We start from the raw sequence: 20,399 nt of genomic DNA on the forward strand, positions 1-20,399 counted from the left end.
ACATAATCGGATGGTAGGGTTGACAAGTTAAATGCCGGACAATATTTAGAAATATTTAACACGGCATCATACGTAAATATGTGGGCTGATCCCGAAAATAAGGAAGTAAAAGAATTCGAGTCCGACGCTCCTCCTACGCCTTTCACGAGAGAAGTGGTGCGATAAAGTGCGGTGCGCAGTGACTCCGCCTCTATTTCACCTTCAATTTGCTCAGGAAGAGTTTGTATTTTATCGATGTTTGTTAAAGCCATGCGACATGACAACTTTCCTATCTACGGCAAAGTGCCTAGAATGCAGCAAAGTGTGGTTGGGATTAAAGATGTATGACGGACATCCGAATTCAAACATCTGCCTTCGAGCACAGCAACACAATGCTCCAATCACTGTGCCATGGTCGTCTGCGTAGTCCTCTCGTGCCGAAGGCAATTAGCTTTTTGAGACCTTTTCCGCTTGTATCACATGCCTGTCCGGGATAGACCCCCATTCTTCAGTACTTTACTCGTGGTAGCTGGCCAACACTTCCGTACGAAATGCGCGATACTGTACTGCTTTCGTGAGAGGCCCAGGTCGAACAGGTTTTTAGTTTCATCAGCGCAGGGGAAATGTCATCGTCGTTCTAACATACATGTATGACATGTAGTATTTTATGGCGTCATTATACTGTGTGGAACCAGTAGTCCGTATGAAGTAAGCTCGCGTCGGACGACCAGAGTACGAATTATGTCGACGGCATCACACGGTCGTAGTCACAGTCGTCCTGCCACTGTCGTCACGTACATGCTCGCATCACACACATTGCTGTTTGTCTTACACAAACTAGTTAGTCTACCTGGTAACGATTTGCGTAACCCCAAACCATCCTGTGTATTCAGCTATCTGCAGAATTCTTCACGGCACGCAGGACCTGCTCCAATTTTTTTTCTCCCCGAGTTTCTGTCAAGTTCTAGTAACCAGAACGCCTACATTTAGTCAGATGCTCAATATCAGTACCTGTATCCGGGGCAATTCTTGAGAAACGGTCTATTTTCTTCTATAGCCCATCAGGCGTGCGCTCGTTCAACCTCTAAGTGTCAAACTTACGGGAAGATGCTTTTCCGGCCTCTTGCGTTTCCTTTTACTTCACTTGTTCGACATTTCAATAAACAAATAATACTATGTTTTCCTTTGTGTCATTGTTTCTTCACTTTATATGAGTGTGACGATAAAAAAGCCAGCAGGCAGTGCACCCAAGGAAACCATACGGGTGATCAGTTGCTGTTGAATTTGATATGTAGCAAATAATGAAGAAAGGGGATTTGATTTTATATCCCGACAATCATGGACTCGCATGAAGCATGTCGTAACTACGCTGCTGGTAGAATTTCGTGAACAGCGGTCTCCACCTGAAAGACCTACACCGTTCCTGAAAGGGTCACTATAGTATGGCCACCCAGACATGATTCTCTCGCTGGGAACCTGAGGGCCCACACCTCGGCTCGAGCGCACGCTAACCGAGCCTCACAGCGAGACAACCGCACGGAGAACAGTTCGGAACCAACCCGAAAACAATTTGGCGCCATACTTCAACACAACATACTACAGCACAGGAAATGTCCCCCATCGCACGAATCACTCACTCGCGCCGAAGCAGTTTCGTGGATGCAGCTACAGACAAACACCTTTCCGCACCGCACGCTATATCACACCATGCACCCCACACAACAACAGCAACAATTCGCAGATTGCAATGCCCCGGCCACGCTCTACTATGCCATTTGGGTCTGCCAGCTCATTAGCGCGAACCCTATAATCCAACACCTAATCAGTCAACAGTGGGAAGCCTCACTGTCTAGCGTCAACTCCCGGGACCAGCTCGATCCTGTTGTGAGAGAGCGCCGGGCCGCCGCGACTGATGAGGTCCTTGACAAAAGACTCCACCCACGCTCAGGGCCCGTCGAAGGACCCTGCGGTTACCCTTTCCCCTTTATCTTAACAAATTTTTTCTCTCTTTCTTATAGATCTGATCTTAAAGATTTGACGCAAGCATAGAGCTGTTGTCAAAACAGAATTTCTTCAATTATTGAGACTAAAGAATATTTTACTGAAAGGTTTAGAGATTAGCCATAGAAGACACAGTGTTAACAAGATGAGACGATTATATGAAGCTGTGCCCTAAACATCTTTGCTATTGCTCAAGTCATCATTTAGTGCTCAAATATGTCGCGCACCCACTAAGAATTAGCTGTGTGCATAACAGTGATCCCTAGCCATCATAAAGTGTAATGGTTACGTACATTGTTATAATTTTCTCCATTGGAATTCTGAAACAAAAACGATAGATTGGTATTTCACATATTTTACTCGTAGAATAACCCCATTCAAAGACCCGCCGTGGTTGCTTAGTGGCTATAGTGTTGGGCACGTTAAACATTTCGATGGGGGCGAAATGCGAAAACACCCGTGTAGGTATATTTAAGGGCACGTTAAAGAACCCCAGGTGGTCCAAATTGTTCCGGAGTCCCCCACTACGGCGTGCCTCATAATCAGATCGTAGTTTTGGCACGTGAAAGCTAATTATTTAATTTAAAACAATATACATTCGAAGTAGCAGCGTGGCTTTCAACGTGGTAAGTCAACACAGACTGCATTGTTAGCTGAAAAAGAATTTATAATTCAAAACATTGACGAAAAAAAGCTTAAGCTTGGTGTTTTCATTGACTATAGCAAGGCATTCCATAATGTAAGCCATCACATTTTACTCGAGGAGTTAAGCGCTTAAGGCACACGTGGCGTAGGTAACTCACTGTTTTATTCATAGTTGTCTGAGAGGAAACGATGTGCTTCAATTGCTGATTGTATTTCTTTTTCTAAAACCATTTCCTGTGGCGTGCATCAAGAAAGAATTTTGGGACTAATGCTCTTCATTATCTACATGAATGATATTGCTAACATAAATAATGATGAATCATGTTTGCTGTACACGTAAGACACCAGTCTTTTTGTTTCTCGACAAAATATAACTGAAGTTGTTGCCACAACCCAGAGCGTACTTTCAGATGTGCTGCAATGGTCTACTGCTAACTGCCTAAGAATAAATGCGAAAAAAGCTGCCTTTTTTAGAACCAGAGGCACGGAAGTTAATGTAAACCAATCATTGCAGCTTGAGGAAACACCCGCTGAAATAGTGGAGAGACGTGAAATTCTGGGTGTAAAGTTTTCCGCTGATATGACATGGACGTGTCATACAGAATCTTTGACAAAATCATTATCACGTGCTGCAGGTGTTCTGTCACGATGAAGACACTTTCTTCGAGAACAAGCTGAGCTCCAGATTTACCACGCGCTGTTTTCAACCTATATAAATAATTGTCTATTAGTCTGGGGCACCACAACTGCACGTAACGTAAAACATCATCATCTTCATCAGCCTATATTTATGTCCACTGGAAGACGAAGGCCTCTTCCTGCGAACTCCAATAACCCCTGTCTTGCGCTAGCTGATTTTAACTTGCGTTTGCAAATTTCCTAACTTCATTCCCCCACCTAGTTTTCTGCTGTCCTCGACTGCGCTACCCTTTTCTTGGTACCCATTCTGTAACTCTAATTGTCCATCGCTTATCCATCCCACGCATTACATGGCCTGCTCAGGTCAAAATTTTTCCTAATGTCAATTAGAATATCGGCTATTCCCGTTTGCCCTCTGATCCACACCGCTCTCTTCCTGTCTCTTAACATTATACTTAACATTTCTCGTTCGCTTGCTATTTGTGCGGTGCTTAACTAGTTCTCGAGCTTTGTTAACCTCCAAGTTTCTACCCCATATGTTAGCACCGGTAGAATGCAATGATTGTACACCTTTCTTTTCAATGACAGTGGTAAGCTCCCAGTGAGGATTTGGCAATGCCTGCCGTATGCACTGCAACCCAATTTTACTCTTTTGTAAGTTTTCTTCTCATGATCAGGGTCCCCGGTGAGTAATTTACCTAGATAAACGTACTCCTTTGGAGACTCTAGAGGCTGACTGGCGATCCTGAATTCTTGTTCTCTTTCCAGGCTATTGAGCATGATCTTTGTCTTCTACATATTTAGCTTCAACCCCACTCTTACACTTTCTCGGTAAAGGTCCACAATCATTGGTTCTATTTCGTCCCCATTGTTGCTGAACAGGACAATGTCATCTGCAAACCGAAGGTAGGTGAGATATTCGCCGTTGATTCTCACTCATAAGCCTTCCCAGTGTAACAGCTTGAACACTTCTTTTGAGGATGCAGTGAATACCATTGGAAGAACGTGTCTCCTTGCCTCACCCCTGTCTTGATAAGTAACTTTCTACTTTTCTTGTTGAGAATCAAGGTAGCCTGGACTCTGTGTGCGCCGCAGCTCCTTCCCAGCAGATTGACTGCCGTCCTACACGTTCGCATGCCCAAGGTCAAAGGCCGCCATTCCCCACTCGCAACCCAGCCGAGTGGAGGACTGCTGATGACTGCCCCATTTGCCGTCGTATTGGACACGTGGCCCGCCATTGTAACAGCCGGTGGTATTGGTATCAGGCTCCCTATGGAAACAACCGTCGCCCCGACATGGATCATGGCCGATTTCAGCCCTACCACGAGCAACCCCGAAGCACCGCTGAATACGCTCCCTCCATGATGCCGTATTGTCGTTCGCCATCCGAACGTGGTCACCAGTCCCGGTTCGCTGTTGTCGCGTCGCCAATTCCGCCGATCTACGTCGCCGATTGAACGACTCCCGCGGGAAAACTAGACGATGCCGCTCCCAGAGGTTATGCTGCATCGACGACCCGCCTGCCAAATCCTCGGACCACACTGCGGACCAGAGGGAACCTGATAGACGTTAAACTGGATGACGCACATGTTGTCGCCCTAGTGGACACTGGTGCTCAGATATCGGTGATGAATTTGGAGCTTCGTCGCTGTCTTAAGAAGGTCCTAACACCACCCACAGTACCGCTCATTCGTGTCGCCGATGGCGGAACGTTTCCCGTGCTAGGGATGTGCTCCGCGCGAATAAGTGTTGCTTACCGATCCACAAGCGTACTACTTGCAGTGCTCGAGAAATGCTTCCATCACCTTATTCTCGGTATGAATTTTCTGTCTGCCCATTCTGCCCTTATTGACTGTGGAACCGGCTCGCTTCAGCTAGACCTACCGTGCTACCATGACACTCCTACTACATGCCAACCGCGCTTGTGTTCAGTGGATTACGTTCGTCTACCTCTTCAAGCCGTTATGTATGTAAACTTGCGGTCATGTTCGCTCATTCCCGATGGCGATTACATCTTGACCCCGATCGTTGACGTCTTATTCGCCAAATACGTCACTCTTCCTCACACCCTTATTAGAGTTGCATATAACCGCACGTCTCTACTGATACTGAACTTTAGCTTGTGCACGCAACTCTTCCCAGGCGGCATGACTCTAGGCCACATTGCTTCAATCTATGAGTGTGCCGTTTCTGCATTCGTCACCGACGCTTCTTTATGTTCTGCTCCTTCCTCTTCCTCGCACAATCTCGTCGACGGTGATATTGACAAGATGATTGCGTCTGACCTCCTTCCTGCACAGACAGCCGATATGCGGCGCATATTGAAGTCCTACCGCGAAATTTTTGACTTCAATGACCGTCCTTTGGGACAGACATCTGCGGTCACTCATAAGATCAATACTGGGGATGCCACACCAATCAGACGTCGTCCTTACCGCGTGTCCCATGCCGAGCGAGAAGTAATACAGCGTGAAGTCGACAAGATGCTCACCAAATACGTCATTGAACCTTGAACCATTCCATGGGCATTACCGGTCGTCCTAGTCAAGACAAAAGATGGCAGCTGGCGCTTCTGCATCGACTACCACCACTTAAACAACGTAACGCGCGAGGACCTATACCCTTTGCCGCGGATCGATGACGCTCTCGACTGTTTACACGGCTCTCCCTACTTCTCTTCTATCGAACTGAGGTCAGGCTACTGGCAGATCTCCGTTGATGATCAAGATCGTGAAAAGACCGCATTTGTTACGCCCGATGGACTTTACCAGTTTAAGGTAATGCCCTTTGGAATGTGTAATGCCCCAGCCACATTTGAAAGGATGATGGACTCCCTCCTCCGTGGATATGAATGGTCAACTTGTCTCTGTTACCTTGACAATGTCATTGTATTCTCACCGACATTTGACAGTCACCTTAGTCGATTGTCGGCAGTTCTTGAAGTTTTCAAGCGAGCAGGCCTTCAGCTTAACCCTGCCGAATGCCGTTTTGGCCACAGCGAAATCGCTCTGCTTGGCGACGTTGTGAGTGCTGAAGGCGTGCAACCTGACCCAGAAAAAATTCGTGTTGTCAAAGACTTTCCTATACCAAGTTCCACTAAAGACGTCCGGAGCTTTGTCGGCGTGTGCTCCTATTTTCGACGTTTTGTCAGGAACTTTGCCGACGTTGCCCGACCCCTCACGGAACTCTTGAAGAAGGAAACGCCATTTTCTTGGGGTCCTGAACAGGCCACTGCGTTTCACACGCTCACGACGTTACTTACGTCACCACCCATCTTGGCCCATTTTGATCCGTCAGCCCCTACTGAACTTCGCACCGACGCCAGTGGACATGGCATCGGCGCTGTTCTCGCCCAGCAGCAACAAGGACGCGATCGCGTCATCGCCTATGCCAGTCGCCTTCTTTCCTCTTCGGAGTGCAAATTTTCGATCACTGAGCGCGAGTGCCTGGCACTTGTTTGGGCTGTCGGGAAGTTTAGACCATACTTGTTTGGCCGCACCTTTTCAGTCATCGCAGACCACCCTGCGCTTTGCTGGTTGCCTTCCCTCAAAGATCCGACTGGACGACTTGGCCGCTGGGCACTGAAACTGCAAGAATACACCTTTGACGTCACTTACAAGTTTGGCAGACTGCACCAGGATGCGGACTGCCTATCCCGTCATCCAGTGGACCCTCCCGATTTGTCAGCGCACGATTCGGACGCCTGTGTCTTCGCAATATCCGATTTATCCGACATACGCAGCCAACAGTTGCGTTCAATTATCCGCCGTCTACGCTCTCATGATAATGCCCCGTCCCTACAATTATTCGTGCTTCGTGACGGCATCTTATACAGACGCAACACCAGCTCCGATGGCCCAGAGCTTCTACTGGTTGTTCCCGAAACACTGCGTTCCGCTGGCCTCGAACAGCTTCATGATGACCCAACCGCTGGACATCTCGGAGCAACTCGCACGTACGATCGCGTTCGGCGTCGATTCTTCTGGCCAGGCCTCCACCGCTCTATGCGCGGATACGTTGCTTCTTGTGAGTCTTGCCAGCGCCACAAGCATCCATTCTTGTCGCTAGCCGGTCCTCTTCAGCCCATCGACATTCCTGGTGTCCCGTTCTACCGCGTCGCCCTTGATCTTATCGGGCTATTCCCAACATATCTTACTGGGAACAAGTGGATTGCCGTCGCTACATACTACGCGACACGATACGCTATCACACGGGCACTGCCGACAAGCTGTGCCACTGACGTTGTGGAATTTCTACTTTACGACGCTATTCTTCACCAAGGCGCTTCTCGACACCTGCTGACCGACCGTGGTCGCTCCTTTCTGTCCAAAGTCGTCGACGACATTCTTCGTTCGTGTTCCATCCGTCACAAGCTAACCACTGCCTACCATCCCCAAACCAATGAGCTTACCGAGCACCTCAACCGCACGCTGACCACAATCCTCTCCATGTACGTTTCCTCAGACCACTGTGATTGGGACAGCGCCTTGCCTAATGTGACATTTGCCTACAACTCGTCGTGCCATGATACCGCTGGCTTTTCCCCTTTTTATCTCTTGTTTCGCCGCCATCCCACATTGCCCTTCGAGACTCTTTTACCGTCGCCTGTGCACCCTGTTACCGACTACGCCTGCGGTGCAGCTTCTCGGGCTGCAACGGCTCGCCAGATTGCAAGGGATCGTGTTTATGCCTCCCAGCTGTCCCAGAAGGCCCCCTACGATAGCCATCACAGAGTCGTTAATTACTCTCCGGGCTCTTTGGTCCTCCTCTGAACGCCTTGCCGCCACGTTAGCTTGTCGTCAAAGCTTCTTTCCCGATACTCCGGACCTTACAAGTTCCTACGCCAGATCACTGTCGTCACGTACGAGATCACTCCATTGAACAGTCGATCATCTGCCGCGTCCGCCACTGATATCGTGCACGTCTTCCACCTTAAGCCTTATGTTGCTGGAGACGATCCCGCTGCTCCTTAAGCGCCGAGAAGGCGCTCTCGACGGCGGGGGTTCTATGTTACGCGCTACGCCGAGCATAGAAGAATGCGCCAGGAAGACTGTGAAGACGACGATCGGGGGCAGCGCTCGTGTTGTTGTTCTGCCATCTTGCCTGCATCCGTCTCTCTCTGTGTATATATATATATATATATATATATATATATATATTGTAAATATAATTTTCCTATCCCTTTTTGCTACACCATGGCAATATGAAAGCCATATAGAGAGGTCGATTGTGCTCCGCAGATTTCTCGATTATCTGACTGACGACATGGTTGTGATACATTGTAGAATATCCCTTCCTCGAGCCAGCATGTTAAGTTGGAGCCAGCATGTTAAGTTGCGACTTCGGTGATAGACGTCTCACCGAAGTCGCAGTGAGAAAAAGGCTCTTGAACCCGCGGAGTCGAGAGGGAAGCCGCCTCACGTCGGTCAAGCTCTTCGCGCACCACTTGCCGAATAACTGACGCAAGGTCGGATGAAGCTGGGACCACGTCAACACTGGCGACGTAAGTTACGTTGGCCAGGCGGCTGAGCTTCGGTGTGATACGCCGAGCTCTCAAGGCTTCAAACGTACAGTAGTGCCGAATGACGTCACTGACGGAGTCCAGACTGTCTTTTCCGATGAGGAACTGGTGCACGTCCTCGGCGATCCCTTTTAGAAGGTGACCAACTTTGTCCTCTTCCGGCACCTGAAGGTCCAGGGCCTTGCACAACAATTTCAGCACTTTCTCGATGTACGTCGTGCATGTTTCGCCGGCAACTTGTGTTCGCTGCATTAGGGTTTGTTCTGCACGCTTCTTTTTAGCTGCCGGATCTCCGAAACACTTCTTGATTTCATCTACGAACCGTTCCCCCGTCGTTATGCTTTCTTCGTGGTTTCCAAACCACACTGACGCGGTTCCCCTAAGGAAGAAGGCAACGTTGTTAAGCTGGGCGGTGGCATTCCAGCCATTGAACCGACTGGCGCGTTGGTAAAACCTGAGCCATCCGTCCACGTCTTCCCAGGCTTTTCCGGCGAAGGTTCGTGGTTCGATGTAGGGCTGCAATGGGGAGCTAGAAGAAGGCGGCCGGTTGTCGCCGTCGGAAGCCATCTCTGGTGGCAGACCGGCAATTCGGCGACTTCAGCGAAGCTCCACGAATTGCGCATCTGCGGGCGGTTCATCGTAGTTGTTCGGGCACGCCGTTGTTTTACCCCACAGCTCCACCAAAACTGTTACGATGGGGTGCGTTTATTTAACAGATGAATTGATGAAAAGGGGCTACAAAGACAAGCGCTCTTTGTTGTCCTCTTCTTCCGTCCTTGCCTTAGTTTTAGCGTAACACTATGATGTCCTATCGTGATTGGAATGTTTATTAACTTTGAGCATTCATGTTTATTGTTATTTGCATCATGTCTGCACTTGTTGCTTTGCAGCTTTTGACTAAACTACTTAACATTCTATAATAGATGTATGCATGGATCGTATTTCTTTTGTATTTGCGCTACTCATTTCTTGTGGCTATTCTTTATTGCATTTGTTGTATTTGTACTACTTATTTCTTTGTTGGTTTCGTATTCTACTATTGTAAATCTGGAAGTTATGGCAAAACTCGACTGAAACCGTTGCCGTGTACGTAGGCCCAAAAGCATTTTCAGGCAGTTGGCTACCACTTTTCGCCTTACGGACACCGAACTGTCGTTCGAAATAAACATTGACTGATTGATTGATTGATGTCTTGCAAGAAGTCTGACCCCTCCGATATTATAACCTAATGCATTACCACGTGTTCAGCAGGCTTTCGCCTTCACGGGTGACAGGAGTGTAACATGGTGCCGAATTTTTTTTCTTTTCATATAAGCGCTGCTCTTATATAGTAAAAATATAGGTTAGCTTCCGATATTCCTTCGTCCCTGGGAATTTTTGATCTTTGGACCGTCGACATAGTTCAAAATGCATTTGACAACAGAAACAGTTTCTCGCGGTAATGTTGCTTTTCGTACCGTTTTATCGCCTTTGTAGAAATAAACTGTTATGGGAAACTCAGTCATGATTTAAATGCGGCAGCGGCTGCTGGCAACTTGGTCCGTATCAAATTTTAGCCAGCGAACCGCCAACCACGTAGCCAGCGTCGGAGCTGCGGCACAACCGTATGCCCGCGGCATCCATACCCAGGCGGTACGTCAGCTCGGACCAACGTTCGATACCGATTGGCACTTCCTGGCCGAATGATGGCCTAAGGTTAACAGCGTGGTTCCAATATGGGCTGTGCCGTTCTGATTCCTGGCCGAATCATGTCCTAAGATTAACAGCGTGGATCGAATATGGGCTGGACCATTCTTTTAGGGATCCAACGCTGGCCCTCTTTGCACATGCAGTAAACAATATCAGCACTGCCGTTCATTGAGGCTGGAATTAGTGGACCGACATTCCTGTGGATGTGCCAGCATGGGTTACTAAGTTGGCTTTCTTGGAACAACATAGGGCTTGTAGTGTGCAAGTTTTTTGTTGCAACTCTCTGCTCAAACTTCAGTTACGCCCCCCCCCCCCCCTTCTACGGCATTCCCGGGGGTCAAGCGCCCCCCGCATCAGTCATACCCGCCAGCAACGCCATCGCCACCCCACCCCACCGTCTGTCAAGAAAAGGTACCCTGTCAAGTGTCTCCCCACCGTCCGCTCTCCCCCCCCCCTCCTTTTTTTACAAAGGATATTTTTTTAAAAGCTACACACTGCCAGCTCCGAAGAATACCCCCTGAAGAAGAAGCCGAATGGACCCCGAAACATCGGGATAATAAATTATCGTATTTGGTTGGAGTCACTCTCAAAGTCCTAATTATTTTCCTAACCAGACAGGTAATTGTGTCGAAATGCTTAGCTTCAATTCTATTCTTGCAGTATGGTGATTTGTCAACAAGAAAACATTGCCACATACATTTGTCATTCCGTCATCTCTGATAATATTTGTTTTTATTTTCCAGCGCAAACATCTATTACAAATAAGGGGGAAGTCGTTGTGGGAGATGGCAGCAAATGCAATGAAACCACTGCATTATCGCGGTCCTCAGGGGCCTGACCAGCCCGCCGTATTCCGAGCCAACCAGCCTACCCACGCCAGCTCTCTGCCCTGAAAGCCCTGGCCAGCCCACCGTCCACGGCACCTTGCCTAATTCCTATCCTCAGGGCCTTGCCTAATCCACCGTCATCCACCTAGCTTCACGAGAGATGGCTATTTGGCACTTGTTTGTAAATAAACTGTTTTAACACAACCCAGCGCTACCCATTTAGGTCGACGGAAAAAGCCTGTTTGTGCTTACTTATTTGTAAATAAACAGTTATAAAATTGTCTTTCAGTATTCTTTTATGATTATTTGCATGTGTAGAGGACTTCTGATTGTTGACCTCATATATTTATATCGCGTTTTCCTAGCGACAATTGATATAGCCAGTATGGCGACAATTGCTCTAAAAATGCCACTAGAAAAACGCTCGCGGTAATGGCTGCAATGTCTAGAGCCAGCATATTTACGAGATTTGTCATGCAAGAGCGAGTGGCCGAAAGCTGGCAATAATAATGGCAACGAAATGGCTCATCGCTGGTACTACGCTAGCAAAACAATGGCTGCTGCATTGGCATAATATTCGGCCTATCTTGGTTTCAACTCAGGGCCAGCCTTGGATTGGGTTGCACTTTGCCAATATGCCAGCATTGTTTAAAGACTGGTACCAATTTCTGCGAGAATTGGACCATGCTTGGATCATTGCTGGTTTGCTGCCTGGGTAAGGACCCATTAGGTGAGAGCTGACGCTGCATAAGTCAGCTCGCTGAAACGTTTGACCACGCCGACGGCATTCAGTTCTTGACGGGTTTGAGTGGTTTCCGCGTAGATTTTTCGCATACTTATTTTGTCTGATTCGACAGCAGTTTATTAGAGGCTGCTGCGTTGCTGTAGTTCGTCAGCCACAGAGTTGTCGACCACGACACCTCTTGACGGGCGCTCACCAAAAGGTGCGGGCGTCGTTTGGACTTTGGCATGTTTGCACATGCCAGACCTGCGACGGTCTGGCATGTGCAAAAACTCTAAAGGGCATAAAAAATAATAAAAAAAGGTCTGGACCCGACTTGTGAATGTTCCGTATCCTTTCTAATTACGTGTTGTAAAAAAAAAAACAATCACGTCCTCTATTTTTCACGTACGAAAACGTGAACGAAATAGTGGGACTATTCCCAATAGTGTTGCCCAAAACGCGCTCCCGTTCCACAGCGTTCGCTGTATAGCTATGAAAAGTTGTCCGCGTATATACCAATGTACCTTCAAAGCCAGCTAATTAGCTGTTATTTTTTTCATAGTGTGATATATACAAATTTAAATTTATTTTTATTAATAAAAAGAAGTGTTGCACTTCAACATAAGCAGGTTCAATTACGTACGTGTTCTGCCTTTCGGAAGCAATTCTGAAAAGATGAAAAACATATGGATTTATTTAATGTATTTTTCACAATTGCACAGTACTAACTACGAAAAGATATCATAGCAGTGCCTTCTCCGCTTACACGAAACAGGTGTATGCACTTTATATCAATGTCTTTGGTTTCTTTTTTTCATCGCAGTCATTAAATAACTTAACGGCAGTTTCATCAATTTTTACTTTTGCTCTGAAAGCAGAAAGCACCTAGAGAACTGGTGCAGTTAGTGGGTAATGCGCGAATGTGGGGAATATAGAAAATACTCCTTGCATCAAAAGTGTAAATACACGTCAACAATACCAAGGAACTCCTGATTGGTATACATTCAACATTCAATGAGTAAGTAGTCAAATGGCTGCATACATAATAAACTACACTCAACCAAAATACCAGCAATCAACAGTTGACTAATTGATCGATTGCATAAAGCACAGCGAACAAGCTCTATCGGAGCCTCCGTTTATAATTACAGTGAATAAATAAGCATATATTGGCACACAAATAAGGTGCTGTAGGTGACTGTTTTACATAAGATAGATTAAAATATATCCCGCGAAACAGTTGGTGCACCGCTCTTCTTACATAAGTTTTCTCTAGGGAGGAATGGGGGAGAAGATGTCTTAACAAAGAACAACAATAAGTGACAGCCATCATGTTATATTCCCGGTAGTGCCTGAGCGCTACAGTATTCCCAATGTTACTGCTCATAGAATTACATTCGTGCCCATCATTCTTCGCCGGCCGTTGGCTTTGTTCCCTCTACTGGGCTCTGCATAAACTTTTGGATACGGAATTTTTCATTTTTAGCGTGAAAATTCATTTTCACATTTAGCAGACGGCCGTACTCGCATTTCTTCGTGCGAACTCTCCGCTGTTTAATCCAACCCGCTTAGTTACGGATCGTAGACAATTTTTTAAGTACTTGTTTCCTGTTGCCGACTATTACCAACTAGATATTCTTGATTTTCAGTAATAACTACAGGAAAACGTCTAGTTTGCTTTTCTTTTTATGTTTTTGTTCGGCGTTCATTTTATCTTTGACTATGAACAATCCCGACCAGACGAGTTTTTGTCAATTTTTTGATTTCAATAACTTCCAGCTTTAAATTTTCCACAGTTTTGCTTTCATGAAGCTCACCTTTAATTTCGGAATCTTTATCAAACTAAATTTTCATAATGGTAAGTTTCAAGCCTTCTGTGTGCAACTGCGCCACTACAGCCCCAAAACAAATGGGATAGGGAGAAAGTACAAAGGGTAACAGGATTCTCCCGAAACTTACCATCCACTCTTACGTGCCGCTTAATGTGTTACGCGTGGGTAGGTTTGAAATAATGAAAGTCGGCAGATCCCACGCCCTGTGGGAATCGATGTTATGTGAAGCAATGTGCGGGTTTCCTACCAATTTAACGAAACGACCATGTGAGCACCAAGACCTAGGCGGCTCTTTCATGACCTACATGACACGCATGTCATGACATTCATGTCATGAGTCCACAGGATGCCCTTTAGCAACACCTAAGAGACCTTTAGGAGAAAGCCGTAGTCATGCTCATTTCTATAATTTCAACCATCAACCTTTAATGTTTCCTTCACTTAGTGCCCACGTCCGAACCCATTCCTATGGTTTTCGAGTGTTCATCTTTTTTCGCTGAGTCATTGTCATCTTTGCTTAGTCATGCTCAGGACAATGATTTCTACCATCATCATTTACTGTTTCCTTCACTTAGTGTTCGAACACATTACAGTGGTTTTTTAGGTGTTAATTTTTTTCGCTAAGTCATTGTCGTTATTACTCAGTCATGCTCATGACTATGACTTCTACAAACATCCTTTAGTATTTCCTTCACTTAGTACCCATGTCCGAGCCCATTTCAGTGGGGTTTCTTAGTGTTAATATTTTTGCACCCGCCGGGGTGGCTCAGTCAGCTAAGGCCTTGTGCTGCTGAGCACGAGATCGCGGGATGAAATCCCGGCCGTGGCAGCCGCATTTCGATATAGGCGAAATGCACAAACGTCCGTGTGCTTGCGTTGTAGTGCACGTTAAAGAACCCCAGGTGGTCAAAATTAATCCGGAGCCCTCCACTATAGGCGTACCTCATAATCACAACTGGTTTTGGCACGTAGAACTACAGAAAGAAAGAAGTTATTATTTTTTCGATGAGCCATTGTAATTTTTCTCACTCATGCTCATGACAATGATTTTTACAAACACTCTTACGTGTTTCCTTCACTTAGTACCCACGTCCGAACCCATTTCAGTGGTTTTGAGTGCCAATCTTTTTTTCGCCGAGTCACTGTCATTTTTGCCGAGTCATGCTCATGAGTATGATTTTTATCATCATTTTTTTGTTTCCTTCACTTAGTGCCCACGTCCGAACCAATTTAGTGGTTTTTGAGTGGTAATCTTTCTAGCTGGGTCATTGTCAGGACCTACATGACACGCATGTCATGACATTTCTGTCATGACCTATCACTTATGTTCGTCATACACTCCTGTCATACTATACCAATTTTGGTACCTTCCAAGTTAACGAAAACGACCATGAGAGCACGAAGACGTAGGTGGCTGTTTCATGACCTACATGACATGCATGTCATGACATACCATTTATGTTCGTCATATGCTCTTGCCATAGTATACCAATTTTGGTACATACCAAAGTAACGAAACGACCATGAGAGCACAAAGACGAGGCGGCTAGATAGATAGATAGATAGATAGATACTGTCAATGTAGCAAATGTTCGCCAAGAAATGAAAAAAAAACATATCGTGGGGTATGCTTCGTTTATTGCAGAGCGGGCTCTCTGCACCATTTACATATGGTGCTCGCCCCTTAACTTGTCTTCCTTTGGGTTGACCGACAGGCATTGTGGGGTCGTGGACAACGTCTACGATTTTGTGACATCGACCACTCCACGATTCAGTCTTATGAAAGTATGACTTTTCTGTAAGTAGATCATTTGTAAATACAGATTGTGTACGTAAAAAAATTGACAGGCACTTAAGTATCCTTACGTGACTTGAATGCGAGAGCATTAGGGCCTCCCTATCGAATTGGTTACGTACATGATGCGTGGCGTCATATATTGTCACGTGCAATTCACAACTCTACCTGAATCCATCTTGCTCTACACTGTACTAACCTTAATCCACTTCACTCCAACTTAATCCACGTTGTTTTAATTTGTACCAACCTTAACCCACCTTCCTCTAATTTGTACTAAGCTTAATCAATCCTGATCCACTTTAACGTCGCAGCCACCACGTGCCCAATTATGCACGCACTGGGCCACACCTTTAGTCAGCCAGATGGCTGCGACATGACGTGTGCAATGGCACACGCACTAGGCATACGTCTAGTCACCCAGAACCTTGGAGCCGCCGTGGCTCCGGGGAAGCGCGCTCGTCTAACCCGGAGGCATGGGTTCGATTGCCACCCAGACCCAACTGAACCAAATTTTCTTTTCAAAGTCGTTACTTTACTTTGTTTACGGAAACCTCCAGTGAGAAATTTGACGTCATTATGAGTATTTTCGCAGTGTTTTTCTTCTTTGCGCCGTTGGCCATATCTGGTTCATCACGCCGGATTTTCTGCCTCATGGGACATACAATGCTTTTGCACTGAAAAGTTCTACTTAGCTTGAGCCTCTCGTACTCAAACATTTCGGGGCAAACCTAGGCCTACTAACCTCAGCCACATCCATTAGCCGGACCCGTGAGCTCACAGTCTCCACACCTGAGAGAGAATGCGAGCGACAAATTATAGAATTTATTGTGTCTTTTGTTCACCTGTAGAAAGGCAATGCGAAAGCTGCGCATCTCAGCTGCAAAGTAGCACATTGGAGGCAATGGGACATGTGAAGTGTTTTAGCTAACGTCGTCAAAACTTGTTTGTTTAAAAAGAGGATAGCTCCGAAATACTCATGTTCCGTGCATTATTTAGCATCCGATAAGTATCCGCTCATTCCTTCATATTGTCCCAGAAATTCGATTACAAGAACTATAAAGACAATAGTTCAGGTTATTTCACTTGTTGCCAACCACCTCGCTGCCTTATTTGCGAGTACAAGAATTCGTTTAATGCGTTTTCTATATCCGTTCCGAGGAGGATAGCAAGCTGATAGCAGTTCTTGTTTTTTTTTTTGTGTCATCTGGCGCCCAAAGTTTATTTGCTTCACACACACACCCAAAAAAAAGCTATTCGAGTATCATATTTCTGAGGGTACATGAGTACCATAGTTAAATAGGTTTGAGCAATGGCATTCATTGTGCTTGCGGGGATGAATTCGTCTTGCAGACTGAAGTAGAATAGCAGTAGCAAGAATCTTACAATTAGCTATGTTGTTCTTTTATTCGGCACGCCACTGTTTAAGAGGAGTATTTCTGGTGTGCTTTAACAGAACAAACTGAAATCGTAGGAACAATTGAACTTTTCGTTGACAGTACCTTGTTGCTGTGTTTTGCGGTGGCTGTCTCTTAATACTATTTGCTTGCTAAAGTGTCATTCTTCAGCAAAAAAAAAAGTCATATTTTATATTGCGCACGTATATTTATTATACGTGCGCGTATGCAAACAACCAAACTGGTTGTCTGCAAAATATAAGAAGCAGTAAAGTATTATCACAAAAGAAAAATTAACGTGGCCGAGGGAGATGTGAACATAAAAGTTATTCGAAAAACGTTACAGGTTTGCGAGGTTGTGCTCTAAAATATTTGTAATTTTTTTCTAAATATAAGTTCTACGTTACGCACTCTTCTCTCAGCACATTGGCAAATGTAGCTGATGATGGCACCACGACACTTTCGAAAATTTGCCCAAACGTTTTTTTTTTTTTTCCGGAGGTGTATTTTATGAACACCCATTTAAGTAAGAACTAAAATATTTCCATAGCGTTGCCTCACGTTTGCGAAGTTTGGTTTCGCTGTCAGTTGTAGTAATGCGAGGGCAGCGGCGCAAATTCTGTGTTGTTTTAAAAACATACTTGTAAAGATCCGGATTGCTTGCATACATAATATCCTAGAACGATCGTATGTGTTCCCAACCTTTAAAAATTTCCTGAACATTAGCCATTACGTGTACCTCATTTTCGCGATATACCGTGTTAACAAGATTCGTTGAGTTCATCTAGGAGATGGGAGAAAGAAGCTACGAGCCACGTATCATGGGACAAAACAGCGGGAAATCGAGGATTATGTTGCTATTTACAACTTTCAATTAGGCGTGGAACGTCCTAAATTCTGTAACTCTTTTAAATTACCATGGCCCACTTACTAGAAAAAGTGAATTTGCTTGAACCTCGAGTTATCCCTCGAAGATGAATAGATAGCAATAGCCACCGTATAACACTTCTGCACACGGAATATTTTTTTTTGTTTTACAATGGTTGTGCCATACGGACTCGTGTAAGGGCCAAACTTTTTTTTCACAATTTTGACGAGCAGCGGCGCTTACATCGGACCAAACCTTTTGGTCAAAATGGTGCCGGCGCCCGCGACGGCTTGCGCACATCCCTGATCACCGCATGTACTATTGCATCAGAAGTCAACGCGCTGCTCTCGCCCTCTAGTAGCGGCACGCGAAAGTACGAAGGGTGCGATGTTTCGCTGATGCGCGCGCATGGCAACGGAGTACCGAATGCGATTGCTTGTTCGTTGCAATATTATTTTTCCATATTTTGAGTGGCCAAGTTGGTGCATGGTGCGGCGCTTACACGGATGGGAGCCCTTAAACTGTATTTGATCTGCATGCGTTTAGATTTCACGGAAATTTGTGATAGCGTTTCCCCCAAAACTGCTGAGTCCAATCTTTACGGCATCTGTAGGTACGTCAGTGAAGAGGGCAAACTTTTGCGCCGCCTGTAAGAGTTTTATAATGATTCAGAGCACTTGCTTTTGTAATTTATTGAAAATTGAAACTCGGCTTCACGTTACCCTTAACCTGCCCCTCAGTTTCACTGAGCATAAACAATATTCATTGTGCAGTTCATCGACGCCATCAAAGAAACCGACTACGTACCTCGCATCACTCATGCAAATAGAGAAAAATGGGTAGGCTGTGTCACGGCCGCATCCACGTGAGACCTTCTGTGAATGCTGAAAATTTTGTGTAAGTACTAGGGTAGAATAATTGAGTTAGCCAAATACAGAAGTCACATTTCTTGACACATTAAAATTCTCGCATCCTTAACCAATCTTACCGCTAGCGGGGTGTTTGGCAGTCTGATTCTGCAATCGTAATCACTCTATTCACAGTGGGCCGGTTTGTTTCGCAGGGGTGTTTTGGCATTAGAGTGCAGAAGGGACCACCGTCCCCCCCCCCTCCTCTCCCCTAGTGATGGCGCCTGAAAGGGCCCTGCGGGTCGCGCTCGCCGCACTTGTAGATGGTTGGGGCTTCTGCGCTTGCCTCATTCTTCAGCGCCCACCTTGTGAAGTACACGTTTCGCTGGGCTTAGGGGCTGGCTTTCCACCTGTTTGCGGCCCGTGTCTCTTCATGCCCTTTCATGACCTTACATGCCGAACATGATGACGCTATATAGAGTCAGGCAAGCGTGAAACGGCACACTTGTAGGTCTTTCAAATCCTGTTAAACACACGTTTCAGTTCGATGAACCTGCTATGGCCAAAGTGAGGTCTCTCAATCGCAACCACTCCCGCTAGGAGTGACGAACGTAGTGCCGTTTTATGCGTCCCTCAACACAGAGCGATGGCTAAATTTAGCTGCGATGGCGTCCAACCTGTGGCAACAACAGTGACATGTGTGCACATGGCACGTCCATGATCGAGTAATGGCTTTTTTGCTCTACACAACAATACTAAAGCAAAAAACATTATGGCGTTTTACTTGCCAAAACCACGCCGAAGTGGGGGACTCCGGAAATTTGGACCACCTAGGGTTCTTTAACGTGCACCTAAATCTAAGCACAGGGGTGTTTTCGCATTTCGCCCTCATCTAAATGCGGCCGCCGTAGCCGGGATTCGATCCCGTGACCTCGTGCAATAACAAAGCAAGGCATGCGTGTTATACGGGTGCTATGAAATAAGCAGTGATAGTATAATATGTGGTCGTTTTCTGCGGTTTTGGCAAGTGACCCCCAATGCTAACCGAAATGAAACACTTTTCACTTCAAAACGAGGGTGCACTTATTATTTGCAACCCTTTTAATTACGACAAGACCATGAAGGTGCTGTCTGAAGTTTCACTTAGTATCACCCCCTCCCCCTATTATCGAGAAATTTGAACTTAGGTACTTTACAGTAGTTACACGATTATCGGAAACACTACCCCTAACGGTAGTATGGCGCCATGTAACGCTTGAATGTATGACTGCCTAGAACGGCTCTAATCATAGTAGACATAATAAACACTTTCCGTTAGTCATTCACAAGGTATTTCCAAATGCAACGAAGAAATTGGCGGCCATCCCGCCCTGCGGACGTGAATGTCCAGCGAAGTTGTATCAAACACCACACATGGTCGAGCAATGTATGCACGCTGTGCTTCTGGTATATATATATATATATGCAAATTCGTACAATGCACATTTTGCTTGAGCAGCTTTACTAACATTTCACATATACAAAAAAAGTATAAACAATGTAAGTGATCAAGTTTTATTTTTTCAGGATACTTGGTCAAAATACGAGATAGCGCTTTCAAGTGCTTGTAGTCGCAATAACAGCGTCGCTGTAAC

The 20,399-nt window shown here is 45.9% G+C and overlaps 1 protein-coding gene across 1 annotated transcript in view; it reads right to left on the reverse strand.

The window, feature by feature from the left end:
* Window positions 1–20,399, reverse strand: part of LOC125945697 (uncharacterized) — a 104,473-nt gene that overhangs the window by 30,915 nt on the left and 53,159 nt on the right. Inside the window, exons 12-13 of the mRNA XM_049667943.1 lie at window positions 12,669–12,692; window positions 2,274–2,300 (exon numbers count right to left, since the gene is read on the reverse strand). Of these exons, the coding sequence (XP_049523900.1) occupies window positions 2,274–2,300; window positions 12,669–12,692 (51 nt within the window). The remainder of the gene's footprint in view (window positions 1–2,273; window positions 2,301–12,668; window positions 12,693–20,399) is intronic.

Source organism: Dermacentor silvarum, chromosome 5 (assembly GCF_013339745.2).
Source record: "Dermacentor silvarum isolate Dsil-2018 chromosome 5, BIME_Dsil_1.4, whole genome shotgun sequence".
NCBI classification, from domain to species: domain Eukaryota; kingdom Metazoa; phylum Arthropoda; class Arachnida; order Ixodida; family Ixodidae; genus Dermacentor; species Dermacentor silvarum.